This window comes from Symphalangus syndactylus, chromosome 5 (genome assembly GCF_028878055.3).
Source record: "Symphalangus syndactylus isolate Jambi chromosome 5, NHGRI_mSymSyn1-v2.1_pri, whole genome shotgun sequence".
In the NCBI taxonomy this organism is placed as follows: domain Eukaryota; kingdom Metazoa; phylum Chordata; class Mammalia; order Primates; family Hylobatidae; genus Symphalangus; species Symphalangus syndactylus.
Genome location: NC_072427.2, coordinates 15,201,334 through 15,216,620, shown reverse-complemented (window position 1 = coordinate 15,216,620; position 15,287 = coordinate 15,201,334). Strand labels below are relative to the sequence as shown.

The 15,287-nt window shown below is 41.9% G+C and overlaps 1 protein-coding gene across 18 annotated transcripts in view; it reads left to right on the top strand.

The window, feature by feature from the left end:
* The window catches only part of SV2B (synaptic vesicle glycoprotein 2B), a 188,440-nt gene that overhangs the window by 154,836 nt on the left and 18,317 nt on the right, over nucleotides 1-15,287 (top strand). For all 18 annotated transcript variants that reach the window (XM_063640102.1, XM_063640104.1, XM_063640103.1 and 15 more), the window contains 3 exons: nucleotides 4,157-4,267; nucleotides 5,129-5,217; nucleotides 6,025-6,189. In XM_063640102.1, coding sequence (XP_063496172.1) covers nucleotides 4,157-4,267; nucleotides 5,129-5,217; nucleotides 6,025-6,189 — 365 coding nt within the window. The remainder of the gene's footprint in view (nucleotides 1-4,156; nucleotides 4,268-5,128; nucleotides 5,218-6,024; nucleotides 6,190-15,287) is intronic.

The window sequence follows — 15,287 nt, the reverse complement described above, 5'->3', positions numbered from 1 at the left end:
TAAACTTCTATTTTAGGTTCAAGGGCACGTGGCAGGTTTGTTATGTGGGTGAACGTGTGTCACAGGGGTTTGTTGTACAGATATTTTGTCACCCAGGTATTAAGCCCAGCACCCAATAGTTATCTTTTCTGCCCCCTCCCTCCTCCCACCCTCCACCCCCAAATAGACCCCAGTATTGGTTGTTCCCTTCTTTGTGTTCATAAGTTCTCATCATTTAGCTCCCACTTATAAGTGAGAACATGTACTGCAAACATTTATTAAGAAGCATAATGAATAGAAATGCTCCAAATGAAAGATGTTAAGGGTCACAATGATTCTCCCAATCTTCCATCCCCGCCGACTCTGTGATGGCCTGTAGTGCTCCCGTTGTGCTGCAGGTGTGGAAGCCACACAGTGGTGAGGTTTCTGGGTGTGCTTGGCTCAGTCCTGCCACCCTGCCCCTGCTGCCTCGTTCCATGGCCAGAGGAAGTCCAAGTTTCTCTCTGAGCTCCTGCTTATTTCTGGAAAATGTTTCCACGGTCTTCTGTGTCTGCCTCCAGTCTCTGACTCCACATTGGCTGGATTGGTTTTTGCACTACATCAACCTGGCCTGAATCACAGACACACACAAGCACATACACAAAGACATGGAGACACACATAGACATAGGCACACATACAGAGACACACAGACACTGGAACTCATGGACACACATGAACACAGACACACAGACACAGAGACACAGACGCAGGAACACACGGACACACATTAACACAGACACACAGACACAGGAACACATGGACACACAGAGACACACAGACACACATGAAGACAGACACAGACACAGAGACACACAGACACATTAAGACAGACACAGATGCAGAGACTCACAGACACAGGAACACAAACACAGACACACAGACACACATTAAGACAGACACACAGACACAGGAACATATGGACGCACAGGGACACACACACACAGATACACATTAAAACAGACAGGTAGACTCAGAGACACACAGACACACATTAAGACAGACACACAGACACAGAGACACACAGACACATATTAAGACAGACAGACACAGAGACACACAGACACAAACACATATTAAGACAGACACACAGACACAGAGACACACAGACACAGGAACACAAACACAGAAACACACAGACGCACATTAAGACAAACACACAGACACAGGCACACACAGACACACACACACAGACCCACACACACAGACACACATTAAGACAGACACACAGACACAGACATCACTCTTACCAAGCGTTTGGGTTGAATGGGCTTCCTGAACATTTGTGAACAGAGGAATTACATCGCAGAGTGCGGCCTTCTCCTTCCTTTCTCCCTGCCCCTCCTCCCTTTCAGTCTCTCCACCTCCCTTCCTCTGCCTTCTCTCTATTCTTCTCCCTTTGGAATAAAACAGTTTCTCCTTGCTTATGCATAGTAGGTTACTAGTGTTTTCAATCTGAGAGTGTCTTTCTGGGATTTCCCCATGCCTCGAGCCGTTATTAACAGATTTATTTCAAATGCACACAGACTGTCCCAGGAGCAGTCCTGCTGGATAATTCCTCCCCACCCCGTTCTGCCTGTCTGCCCTTGCCTGTCCCAGGCACACTGTCAGCTCCTCCCCACTTGCATCTTACTCTAGGGCGTCTCGTACAGAAGGTTCCATGCAGTGGTGCTCAGCCAGCATTTCCTAACTGTTGCTTCTGGAAGGACCCCTTCTACACCATCCAAACAGGCTTGCCCCACTGGGAACCCCTCTTTTGGAGAAGCGATCTCACATTCTCTCCTAACGATGCATTCTACTGTGTTAAAAGAGAAACTCTGGCACATTAAAATTTTAGAGAGTTTATTTATGGAGACAGTGATTCATCAGTCAGGTAGCTCACACTGGAAGTGGGTCGGGGCTTTACCTAAGCAGCACGAGGGAGAGGCTTTTATAGGTCGAACATGGAGGCAGAGCAGAGAAAGTATTTGCTGGGTTAGAGTTTGAGCCATTGCCTCATTTGGATTATTCCAGTGGGAAGTTCAAGATAATATATCCAGTGCCCACTCAGCCAACTGGGATTGGCTGAGCTTGTTTCATTTTCTTTAAAATTCCGAGTTAGGTTTCTGCTTGATGATGTGGGAACCCAGGGCGTTAGAGCCACTTCTGTTGAGTGGCCTCCCATTTAGTTATTTTAACAGATATAACCGCCTAATGCTGAAGAATGAGATCTTAGCCAGGAAATCAATAAAAATGCCAATTTTCAGCCACAAAAGCCTTTTACAACAGGATCAGAGTCCCTCATTTTCGGCGTGGGAGTGCACCCGGAGGGAGGAAGGAAGTGCAGGCAGAAATCAACGTGCGGAGAGTGATAAAACGTTGGGGTTGGTCTTACCCCAGCATGCATGCCAGTTACTAGGCTCTGAGGCATAACTTCTGCTTTTAGTTTTAACCCAACAGGAAGAAGGACTTAAAAAGGTTATGGGCTCAGTATTCTATACTGACTCGATGATTATATTAATGATGTAGAAGCAAATGGCTGGATGGGCCGGAAAAAGAAATGAAAAAAGAGAGACAACCAGAAAGTGGTAACTGACCTTAGACAGCTGGCCTGTGGTTGGCGGTCAGGGGCGGGTACTCAGCCCAGCTTGATGGCGTTACTTGTTTAACTCCTATGCGTGCCCCATCAGCAGACGTGCTCATAGATGTATTCAGTGGCCTGGAGGGAGAGCTTAGGGCAGTCAGACTCTTAGTTGGTGCCCATGCTGTGAGCTCTAGGTTTTACCAGCCCTGCCCTTGGCTGCCTCACAAACTCGGAGTGAAACCTTTGCAAGGAGAAGGAGTTAAAGCATTCGGCTGAGAACCCACGATCTGCAGGGCTGGGGTAACACAGGCCATATTCTAATTTAGACTGAATCATAGACAATTGTTCTAATGAATCATAAATTCGAGTGAGTAATTGTGCTTGAAGTTGTCAACACGCTCACTCCCTAATCCCAAAGGAAGACAGTGTTATTTTCCCCAAGGAGCAAAGAAAGGAAAAATGGACATTTGAGAGGATATCTTAAGGCTTTGGGGTGTGGTTTTTAAGGTGCTTCCTGAGTTGATGTTAACTTCCCCTGTAGCCTTCTGTGTCTGTAGCTGGGGTTCATAACATCCATGAAGGTATTGAATAGCTTGATGCCCAGCTCCACTCAAGAGTTCTACTGCAGAGCCTGCTGGGTTAGTTCTGAAGCTTCCCTGTCTGGCTTCTGCTGTGTTAGTTCTGAAGCTTCCCTGTCTGACCTCAGGTGTAAGATCAGTTGCAAAGGCTGCATAGCTGGGAGTGGCAAGATGAGTCCAGGAGGCTCACAGTGTGGTCATGTCCTTGACAGTTTTGGAAAGAGAGCCTATGCCTTTAGCAGATTCTCAAATGGGTGCCTGGCCCTCCCAAAAGCTTAAGAACCACTGTTTTGGCTGGGCGCAGTGGCTCACGCCTGTAATCCCAGCACTGTGGGAGGCCAAGGCGGGTGGATCACGAGGCCAGGAGATCGAGACCATCCTGGTCAACATGGTGAAACCCTGTCTCTACTAAAAAATACAAAAAAATTAGCTGGGTGTGGTGGTGCAGGCCTGTAGTCCCAGCTACTTGGGAGGCTGAGGCAGGAGAATGTTTTGAACCCAGGAGGCGGAGGTTGCAGTGAGCTGAGATTGTGCCACTGCACTCCAGCCTGGTGACAGAGTGAGACTCTGTCTCAAAAACAAAACAAAAACAAAAACAAACAAACACTGTTTTTAGGGTTTAAAAAAGAATAGCCAAGCTGTCTTAGACCTAGCACTCGGGAAATGATGAGTCCGTTGTCCGCTTTCCAGGGACTGCTTTCTCCCCGCGGATTGTCCAGTCGCATCTGTATTTCCCTTCTGTTGTCTGCTCATATCCTCAGTCCTTTGGCTGAAGAAAGAGATGGAGACACTCTATGACTCATCTTTATCCCTAGATGAAAAGTTTATTGGAGGAGGTGATGGAAACTGTTTTTGAATGTTTTTTTTGAGTATGCTCTTTGAGAAATTGAAGACTCCTCTAGTCCTAAATCAGTTTAAACAGTTACATTAAACTACACATTGAAAACTCTGACACAAAGGGGGGTTCAAATTCTCTATATCCTATTTTTACTTTTCAGGTTTCCAACATCAAAACTCCCAAGCAAATGGATGAATTCATTGAGATCCAAAGTTCAACAGGAACCTGGTACCAGCGCTGGCTGGTCCGATTTAAGACCATTTTCAAGCAGGTGTGTTTGGAAGTCACTTTGGATGAGAATGTGGCTCTGTGGGGGTCTCTAACCTCAGTGGATGAAAAATGCGGCTCCTGAACATCCCCACCAACCTGGGCCAGCGGATGGAGAGGAAGCAACCCTGGAGGGGGGCGTGTGGGCTCTAGCCCACGTCTGCCTCTAGCTTGTTGTGTGCCCTGGAGCTGAAAACTCTCTAAATCTTAGTTTCTTTTCTTTGTTCTTCCTTCCCAAGGCGGGGATTTTGATTGGAGGTAAAATGTCTAGTCTGAATAAACATTATTCTCTCTAGCAAATTTTAAAATAATCCACGGGGAGGAAGAAGTGAGTAAAATAAATGACCCCTTGAGGCTTCTTCTTGATTTCCAAGAAATATTTTTCTCAATGGGCAAGCCCATTTCTCTGGAGCACTGGCTCATCCAGGTAGGGAGCCAGTCAGCTATTGAGCACTGAGGCAGCCGGCCAGCCAGAGTCTGTTGGGACTGGATGGTCTTCGCGGTGTATTGTCAATAAATGTTTGCGATATCCCCCTTGCACACAGGCAGGGCATGGAACTCAGTAGTCAAGGTTACTCAGTGCCTTGAAGTCCTAACTCAGTGTGCTTTCAGTGACATTCATGGAATATTATGCTTCCGGGGAAAATCCTGTTGGACTATTAGGGTATGAGGCCAGCCAGTAAGAAGAGAAGAGGCTTTCCTTGTTATTTGGACAGCTTTGCTGCCTCTAGGAGATAGTGGGGTACCCATTCTCTCCATGGGTTCCTAGGCAACTTATTAGAAAATCTGAGTAATGAGCTCTTTGTGGGAGAAACAAAGTCACACATTGCTTTCTTTAACAATCCTTCTCTGGTATGGGTTGTAGGTCTGGGATAATGCCCTGTACTGTGTGATGGGGCCCTACAGGATGAATACACTGATTCTGGCTGTGGTTTGGTTTGCCATGGCATTAAGGTAAGTTCTGCCTTACTTAAATTTCATAATTCCCTGTGCCTCAGTGGCCTCCTTTACACATTGAGGATTACAGTGAGTTCTGACTTAGAATTTGTATCGGGTAGGATGCTTTGGTTGCAAGTAACAGAAAACCAATGCTAGTGGCTTCTACAAAGTAGAAACTTTTTTTTTTTTCTTTTTTTTTTTTTTTCTGAGACAGAGTCTTGCTCTGTGCCCAGGCTGGAGTGCAGTGGCATGATCTTGGCTCACAGCAGCCTCTGCCTCCTGGGTTCAAGCTATTCTGCCTCAGCCTCCCCAGTTGCTAGGACTACAGGTGTATGCCACCACACCTGGATAATTTTTGTATTTTTAATGGAGATGGGGTTTTGTCATGTTGGCCAGGATGGTCTAGAACTCCTGACCTCATGTAATCTGCCTTCCTCGGCTTCCCAAAGTGCTGGGATTACAGGCGTGAGCCATCACATCCAGCCAGTGGGGACGTCTTTCGTGTTTCCCTATTCACTAAGATTCTGGCTGAAACATGTATATTTTATGTGTTAAGGAGGTGTCCCTCAACCCCTAATCTACTGGTGTTTGTATCAGGAAAAAATTTCTCTTAAATCAATGCCTTTTCAGCATTTATGGAGGTGGTCATATTTTTCCCCTTGTATTTATTAATATGAAGATTTATATTGTCAGATTTTCTAATAATGATCCAAATTAATGTATTTTCAATGAGTTTGATCTACATCAGGTCAAGAATGTAGACCCTGATCATGAAAGAATTAATCCTGTTGTTGTTCCAACCTTCTGCTTTCTCCACTCCAGTTACTATGGACTGACAGTTTGGTTTCCTGATATGATCCGCTATTTTCAAGATGAAGAATACAAGTCTAAAATGAAGGTATTTTTTGGTGAGCATGTGTATGGCGCCACAATCAACTTCACGATGGAAAATCAGATCCACCAACATGGGAAACTAGTGAATGATAAGTAAGTGAGTGAGCACGGGCTTCCCTCACATCAGGGTGACCGTCGTGGGGACTGTTCTCGGGAGGGAGCCGGAGGGAAGATAAGAATCAAATATGGCCAGGAATGAGCGCCAATGCTGGTGTCATCATCACAACTTGTCATGGCTGCCAGAGACTCCATATCTCCCCTAGTGGCTGTGTCTGTATTGTGCTGGCTCCCGACACCCTAATCTCCTGGCGAGAGCTATTTCATGCAAGGATGGAGATGTTTGACTGAGGACGGTCAGTTGGGCCATTTTTCCAAGTGATGTCCCATTAAGAGTGGCTGCCCAGAGAAAGGGCCTAGGGCTCTTCCTGCTAAGATTCCTGAACTAGTCCAAAGCCTGGGTGTTGAGCTTTTACTTTGACCCTAGAAGCTTTTCCATGCCAGGACTAATAAAGCCCTGTTGTTATTCTTTCACCTAATATTACTTTGGAGGGTTGGTCAGTATGGTCCACAGTCAGCTAGGAGTGTTTTTGAGAGGAAAAAAAATCAGTGGAGGATTAGAAAAGTCCTGTTCACATCTTTGTGGGGCTGCTTCTTCAATCTATTTTACTCCTCTCTCTGGTCCTGGGACAAATGAGATGGGCCATCCACCCTGCTGTGCTTTAGGAAAATGAGATGGGCCATCCACCCTGCTATGCTTTAAGAATGCCTCTTTGAAACTGTCCCCTGAAACCCTCAAGATGGATCAGGGCAGGACCTTAGTCACGCTTACCCAAGGCCACATTATTCACTAAACTGAGCATTTACCCCTCTGCTGTGTCCCTTCTTGAACTGTACTTAGCAAGCTCATCAGGTTGTGAATGGTAAGTAAATGGGTGGCCATGGGCTATACAGCGGCACCTGAAATACCATGGCCCAGATAGTTCAATGTCAGTCACATTAACTGCCCCAGATTTACCACTTCAATACAAAATTAACACCACAAATTCTCACCTCCGGTGAATGTTCTGTCTCCCCCGTCTGCACCCACATTTGCATCTGGTGTCTCAGTAAAGTCCCTACGTGTAGTGACTCCTGGCCACTTCAGGAAAGGAATGGCTGGGTGAAGCCCAGGAAGGATTCCTCTTTCAGTTTATTCTATATTCTTACAGGCTAGACTTTAGCAAAGCCTCCCTGTTATTTAAGGTGAGAAAGTGTGCAATAAAAAGGAGAATATTATTTCTACCAATATCAGACCTTTGGGAAGGAAGGTTTAGGACCAAGTATCATTGAAATGGGTTCAGATTTTCAGAATTTTTAAAATGCTGAAGCCCAGTCGCAGACATCTCCATACTCATATACCCATGCATCCATACCTCCCCTGCAGACAATTCAGAGTCATTATCCTCTGCCCAGAGTGACCACCCCAGGGATGGTGGCTCCAATGCTCATGGTGGTGGAAGGCAGTTCCCCCAAGATGTTTCATTGTCTGAGCTCTTTAGTATGTCAGGAGGTCTTGTGTTGACGTTGCCAGGGAAGAAATGTCACCCTTGCTTTATTAGGATACTTTGGAAATATTGAAAACTAAGGGACATTATGACTAGATGTCACCTATAGGGTGACACCGCTCCCTGCAGAGGTGAATTCCCTAAAGGAGACCTCATTTCTGAAGTTCCCAATGTTTAGTGATACATTATTTTGATACAAGTCACACTAATGGTAGCAGTGACAATGATAATAATGCCAGTGATAGTCACGATGGCAGCCAACGTTAATGAGCTTTGCTGTGTGCCAGGTGCTACCTTAAGTGCCTTATGTAGATTATCTCACAACTCCAGGGAGCAAGAAATATGCTTGCTCTTTTGCAAGTGGGGAAACAGAAGCTCAGAGAGGTTAAGTATCTTGCTCAAGATCACACAGCTAATATACATAGAAATATCTATCTCCCAACCCATGCATTTGGACTCCACATCTTGTACTCTTGACAACTACAAATATTTTCTCACCGGGAAAGTCTTCATTCCTACAGAGGCGCTGTTTTACATGATACTTTCTGCATTAAAGTCAATACAACGCAGAGTCCTTGTGATTTGTAACAAGCAGGTTTTGCAGTTCTGACACTTAGCTAGGCAGAAAGTGGAGACTTTTGATCCACTCTGTCATTTTAACTTTGCCCAGCTTCTCCCGACTTTCAGCAAACTGCTGGGTGGGAGTGAGGAGGAAATGGGGGCTGAAGAAAGCAGTGTTGAATCCTGTGGATGATGGGCGGACGGTGAATCCTGTGGATGATGGGTGGACGGTGAGTCCTGTGGATGATGGGCGGATGGTGAGTCCTGTGGATGATGTTGTGGATGGTGAATCCTGTGGATGATGGGTAATGATTCTTGTGGATTCAGGACCCCCTGAGGGACATTATGGATGACTAGATGCCGCCCTCCCCCCACAACGGGGTGACACCATTCCCTGCAGAGATGAATTCTTTTAAGGAGACCTCGTTTCTGAAGTTCCCAATGTTTAGCAGACACATCATTGTGATATGAGTAATAATATTGATAGTAGTGACAATGAAAATGATAATGGCAACTATAGCAGCCGATGTTATTGCCAAGGTCTGGGAATGTATAGGTGTGCCAAGGATTATCTGGGAGTGGATTGTCTTCACACATTTTCTACCACGTTTCTATGCTTCAAATGTACATGGATGCTTTTGTATGATTATGAAAATAGAAATTTCTTCAAAAGCTGTAATGAGTTAGTTCATTGTAACTTTTGTCATACGGTATATGTTTTTTAACCAACAGACATTAAACCTATACCCACTATTATTTGAAGCCCATAATTTCCCCACTCCCTCTCCAGCAACTTGTTTGAATAAAAAGGATATTTTTCTCCTTGACTGATTAGGAACCTTTGAAAGTGATCTAAGGAATGAAAGGAGCCTGGCTTCTTTTCTTGAGTTATGCTGCCATCTGCTGGTCGTAAGCTGGAAAACACCTCATCTTTGAAAACCCCAACCCTCTTCTGAGCGCCTCCATGGATACGCGCGTGTTCTTTAGCTTCCGTGGGGGCATTTCTCCTATCCTTACCAGTATTCCTCCTTTGACTTTGTTCATGCTTGGCTGATTTAAGGTTTCGATGGAAATTATTTTATTGAGTATCACACATGGTGGAAAATTATTTTGTGTAAACAGGGCTTTAGACTTCACCCATGGACGTTGTTGACAAAGGCAATTCTATTGAAACCTCAGTTTTATCCTGCAGCAAAACCAATCCCTTTGCCCCCAAGAAGAAACAAAAGTGCCAAGGTTACTTTCGGTCTGCTCCCAAAGCATCATCTGCAGCCTTCTAGTGCCTTTTTGGGGATCTGGGGGCTCTGAGTACCCATGAAGCTTTTGCTTCAAAACCTGTGAGTTTTTGGAAAGTGCAAGAAAGGCAAAAGAATAAGTTCATGTTTTAAACCCTGAGCCAAAATGTCAGGCCAGGCTTCCTTTATTGTTAGCTAAAAACAGGACGGAATTTCTACCCAGAATATGTATTAACTAACTAATTAATTAACTAACTTACCTTCTCTTCCTGGGAAGACATTTCTGCTTGGTAGGGCTTTCTTCTGTGAGGGTTAGGAGCTGGAGGGCATTATCTTATTTAAACCTTTCTGCACATCAGGGAGAGGTGCCTGATTTCTGTCTGTGATAGGTCGTGACCCAGGAAGTAATGTCTTACTCCTGGCGCTTCCTCAAAGCTGATGCTGTGTTCTTACTCAGGTAGGAACGTTCAACCGCTCACTCAGATGATTTGCCAATGAAGGATGGGAGAAAAGCTCTCTTGAGTTCTTAGTAAAGGTCAGAGGTGAATAGCTCAGAATGAAAATGAAGTTCACAAGATTTAGCTCTAAAATTAGGCCAGTAGGATAGCAGGGGGCAGGAAGAGCAGAGAGAGGAAGAAAGCACACACACACAATAGAACAGAGGTTGCTGTCACGCATCACACTGAAATGTTACACGCCAAGGCTCCTTTGGGGAGGGGGAATAAATGAGCATATTCGTCTTTTTTTTTTTTTTTTTTTATAGAGTCTCACTCTGTCTCCCAGTCTGAAGTGCATTGGCATGATCTCAGCTCACTACAATCTCCGCCTCCCAGGTTCAAGCGATTCTCCTGTGTCAGCCTCCTGAGTAGCTGGGATTACAGGCGCATGCCACCATGCCCGGCTAATATTTGTACTTTTAGTAGAGATGGGGTTTTGCCATGTTTGCCAGGCTGGTCTCGAACTCCGGACCTCAAGTGATCTGCTCCCCTTGGCCTCCCAAAGTGTTGGGATTACAGTCATGAGCCACCAAGCCTGGGTCTAAATAAGAATATTCTTCAACCACAGTGGGACTAAATTTCAGTAGAGTAAAGCTCCTCGAAGATGCCAGTGGTGGGCCAGGTCAATGCAGCTTCTGGTTTCTTGATCCCAGAAAGTTGCCAAGGCTGGGTTCTAGCTTTGATTGTTTAATAACAAGCTGAGCCATCCTAGGCAAATCTGTGACCTGTCTAAGCCTAGGATTCCACATCAGAATGTGATAATATTGATGTAGAATGTATATCATGTTTCAGAGTTCATAAAATTTCTCAGCCAAGTTTTGTAGCTTACTCCAGGTCCTGCATAGTTCTTGTGGAGCATCTTCTTGGATAGTTTGTACTTTGATCGCTGAAAATTGGATTCCTTTTCCCCGGTCAAACATGTGCACGTGTTGTAGCAAATAAATAAGACTCCTATTGAGTTTTGGATGTTTACTTTGTCTCTGAGCTCTCTGATAGTTCTGTTTTTCTCTCGTTATATAATCCTATCATCTGCAAATAACTAGTTCTTTGACTCCTTTCTTCTCTTTTTTCCATTATAAAACATTTCAAATCTGCAGAGAATAGAGAATAATGTAAGCAGCCCTATTCAGAGCACCTAGCTTTATAAAATCACAAACTATGTTTACTTCAGATGTCAAAATTGATTAAGCATTACTCAGTGTATTACTCTTTTTGATGATATTCTTCTCCCTCCCTGGAGATCATGATCACCATTGTCATAAGTTTGGTGCTTTACATTCATGCATGTTTTTACACTTTTTGCATATACATGTGTATCATAAACATTGTCCAGCAGTCTTTTGAATGTTTCAAAATTTAGATAAAACCATACTATATTACATGTGTAGATATATAATTATTATAAATTATGCAACTTGTTTTTTGTGTAGAATTATGATTTTGAGAATACTCTGTGTTGGGGGAGATAGCTACATAACTCAATTTCATTTAATTCAAATTTTTATATGCATATTTCATAGCGTATTCATCTGTTCTCCTTTTGAAGGACATTTAAGTAGTTAATAAACTTTTCTTGCTATTACAAATAAAGCTGCAAAAAGTGTTGTCAGGAAAGAATTTTTCTAGGCTATGTACCCGGAAGAGGAATTGCTGAGTGAAAGGCTAGAAACATTGCACTCCAAAGGGATTGCATTAATTCGCACTCTCACCAGTAGTATACGGTGTATATTTAGCTTATACTGTTCTTGTTCAGCTGTGGTATCATTGTTACGTCCTCTCTTTCTTTCCCTGAAAGGAAATTATATAAGATAGGGATTGTTAATTTTTTGAAGGTTTGGTAAAACCAGCCTCTGTAACCAAGTGAGCCCGCCCTCTATGGAGATAATACATTTAGATGACCAATTCATTTTGTAATGGTATTTGTATATACAGGTGTGGTAGTTCTTCTTTTGAAAAATTATATTTTAAAAGTTTTACAATTTATCGGCATGAAAGTATTCATCGTATTTTCTTAGGATATTTAAAATCTGTTGGATCTGTAAGTCCTCCTTTTTTGTACTAATACAATTTCCATTAATATTCACTCTTCATCTCACCAGCTATTTAGAAGTGCATTTTAAGTGTCAAAATACCGTTAAATATTGATCACTTATATATACTTGTGCTATGACCAGATGATGCAGTCCGTATGATATTTATTCTTAGAAATCAAAATGTGTTAGGACTTTGTTTTTGTTGTTGTTAGGTGTATAAATATTTATAAGCATTATTATATGTTACTGGTGAATTGAAACCTTTGTCATTATGTAATGTACCCTTAATCCCTGATAGTAGTCTTTGTTCTAAGTTTACTATCTGATATTATCTAAATCTCCAGCATCTTTCTGATCAGTGTTTGTATAACTTTTTCCATTTTTTTTGCTTTCAATCTATGTATATTTTTTATAAATAAGTGAATTTCTTGTAATTAATATATAGTTAGGTCTTCCTTTCTCCACCTAAACTGACTCTCTTTATTTTTAAATCCGTATGTATAGAACATTTATACTTATTGTAATTATTTATATGGTTGAATTACAGCCTATCATTTTGCTGGCTATTTTCTATTTGTTTTGCATGTTTTTTGTTTTTTCTTTTCTCCCACCCTCTTTTAGATTATTTTCATAATTCCATTTTACCTTCACTGTTGGTTTATTACTTATTCCTCTTTGTAAAAAATTGAGTGGTGCCTTAGAGCTTACAATATACATCTTTAATTAATTATAATGTGCCTTCAAGTATTATTCCATTACTTCACTTTTAGTGTAAAAGCCTTAAAACAGAACACTCATTTCTTCTCTCCTGTTTTATGATTGTTGTCATACGTACTTCTTTTACATATGCTATAAATACATGATATATTGCTACTATTTTTGCTTTACCCAGTGAACTATCTTTTAGAATGATTAAAAATAAGAGAAAAATAGGCTGGACACAGTGGCTCACACCTGTAATCCTAGCACTTTGGGAGGCCAAGGTGGGCAGAATGCCTGAGCTCAGGAGTTCGAGACCAGCCTGGGCAACATGGTAAAACCTCGTCTCTACTAAAAATACAAAAAATTAGTCAGGTGTGGTGTTGCACGCCTGTGGTCCCAGCTACTTGGGAGGCTGAGGCACGAGAATTACTTGAACCTGGGAGGTGAAGGTTGCAGTGAGCTGAGATACCACCACTGCACTCCAGCCTGGGTGACAGAGTGAGACTCTGTCTCCAAAAAAAAAGAGGAGAATGTATTTAACCATTTCTAGAGATCTTCATTTCTTTGTGAACATCCAAATTTCAAATGTAGATAGGTATTATATTTCTTATGCCTGAGGAACTTCCCTTTATTATTTCTTGTAGTGAAATTATGATGGCAATACATTTTCTCAGTATTTGTTTGTCTGAAAGATCTGTTTCTTCTTCAATTTTGAAAATGTTTTTGCTGGGTATAAAATCTGGCTCGACAGTTTTTTTTTTCCAGTTAGAAGTTTAAAGCTTTCACCCTATTGTCTTTTGGCTTGCATACTTTCTGATGAGGAGTCTGCTGTATTCTTATCTTTATTTATTAATTTTTTTGTATGTAACATGATTTTTTTTTCTTTTGCTCCCTTCAAGATTCTCCCTTTATATTTGATGTTCAGCTATTTGAATATCCTGTGTTTAGGTGTACCACCACCTCCTCATCTTCCTTCTCCTCCTTCTTCTTGGGATTTACTCTGTTGAGGTTCTGTAAGTTTTATGAACTTATGGTTTGATTGGTTTCATTACTTTAGGAAAATCCTTTGCCTTTGTCTTTCCAAATACTTCTTCTTTCTTTTATCTTTCTTGAATTCTAATTGCACCTATGTTAGATTGTTTGATATTTTCCCGTAGCCGTTAGATGTTTTTCTCTGTTTCTTCTCTTATTTTTCTCTTTATGTTTCAATTTTGGTAATATTTTTTGAGTTATCTATAATTCCAGTCATCCTTTGTTTTTGCCATGATGAGCCTAATAATGAGTCCATCAAGGACATTCTTAATATCTGTTATATTATTTAAAACAATTCTAGCATTTCTGTCTGAATCTTATAGCTTGCATCTTTTTGCTGGAATTTCTCAACTGCTCATGCATGTTAATCCATTTTCTCCTTTAAGGCTTTGATATGTTAATAACAATTATATTAAATTCCCTGCCTGATAGTTCCAGTATTTATATCTTCTTCTTCTTCTTCTTCTTCTTATTTGAGACAGAGTTTTGCTCTTGTTGCCCAGGCTGGAGCGCAATGGCATGATCTTGGCTCACTGCAACCTCTGCCTCCCAGGTTCAAGTGATTCTTCTGCCTCAGCCTCCTGAATAAGTGGGATTACAGGCATGCACCACCACGCCTGGCTAATTTTTTGTATTTTTAGTAGAGACGGGGTTTCTCCATGTTGGTCAAGCTAGTCTCAAACTCCCAACCTCAGGTGATCCGCCCGCCTTGGCCTGCCAACTGAGTATTATTTTTTAAGTGATTATGTCTTGATATGATGTTGTTTTACTCTTGTTTCTTTGTATGTCTTGTAATGTTGGGTTGCAAGCCAGATGTTTTGTATGACAGTAGGGACTAAAAAATGTGTACACCTCTTTTGCTAGGCTTTAACAATATGTGGGGAGGTTAAGAAAATCTAGGCAGTAGCTGAGCTTGGTTTGGATTTTGTTTTAGCTATGGTTACCTTAGAAACTTTTTGAAACTTCTTTTTTTATTGAGGAATAATTTATGTACAGTAAATTTACCCCTTTTAGTGTACAGCCCTATGAGTTTTGACAAATGCGTGCAGTCATGTAACCACCACCACAAGCAAGATACAGGACAATTCCATTACCTCCTGGATTTCCCCATGCCATCTTGTGGTCAGCCCTTTCTCCATCCCCAGTCCTTGGCAGCTAATGATCTTCTTTATGTTACTTACATGGAATTATACAATAGGAAGCCTTTTGAATTTTCTTCTTTTACTTAGCATAATGCATTTGGGATTTATCCATATTATTGCATTTTTAGTAGTTTATTTTTATTGCGGAGTAGTATTCCATGATTTGAATGTATTACTGTATTTTGTTTATCCATTTACCTGTTGAAGGGATCTTTGAATTGTTTCCAGATTTTGGCATGGCTAAATTAGTGTTTGACTTAGGATGTTTCTAACTATATTTATATATGAATTTGTTCTACTATTTTTCTCTTGCTAATTTAATGTTTTTGTCTGTATTATTTCCCTTTTTGTTCTATGTTCTATGCTTCAGTTATTGTTCCTAAAGGCAGTAAATGCGCTAGGATCTTTGTAAAGGAGACAGAATGAGGTATCGTGATTTCACCAC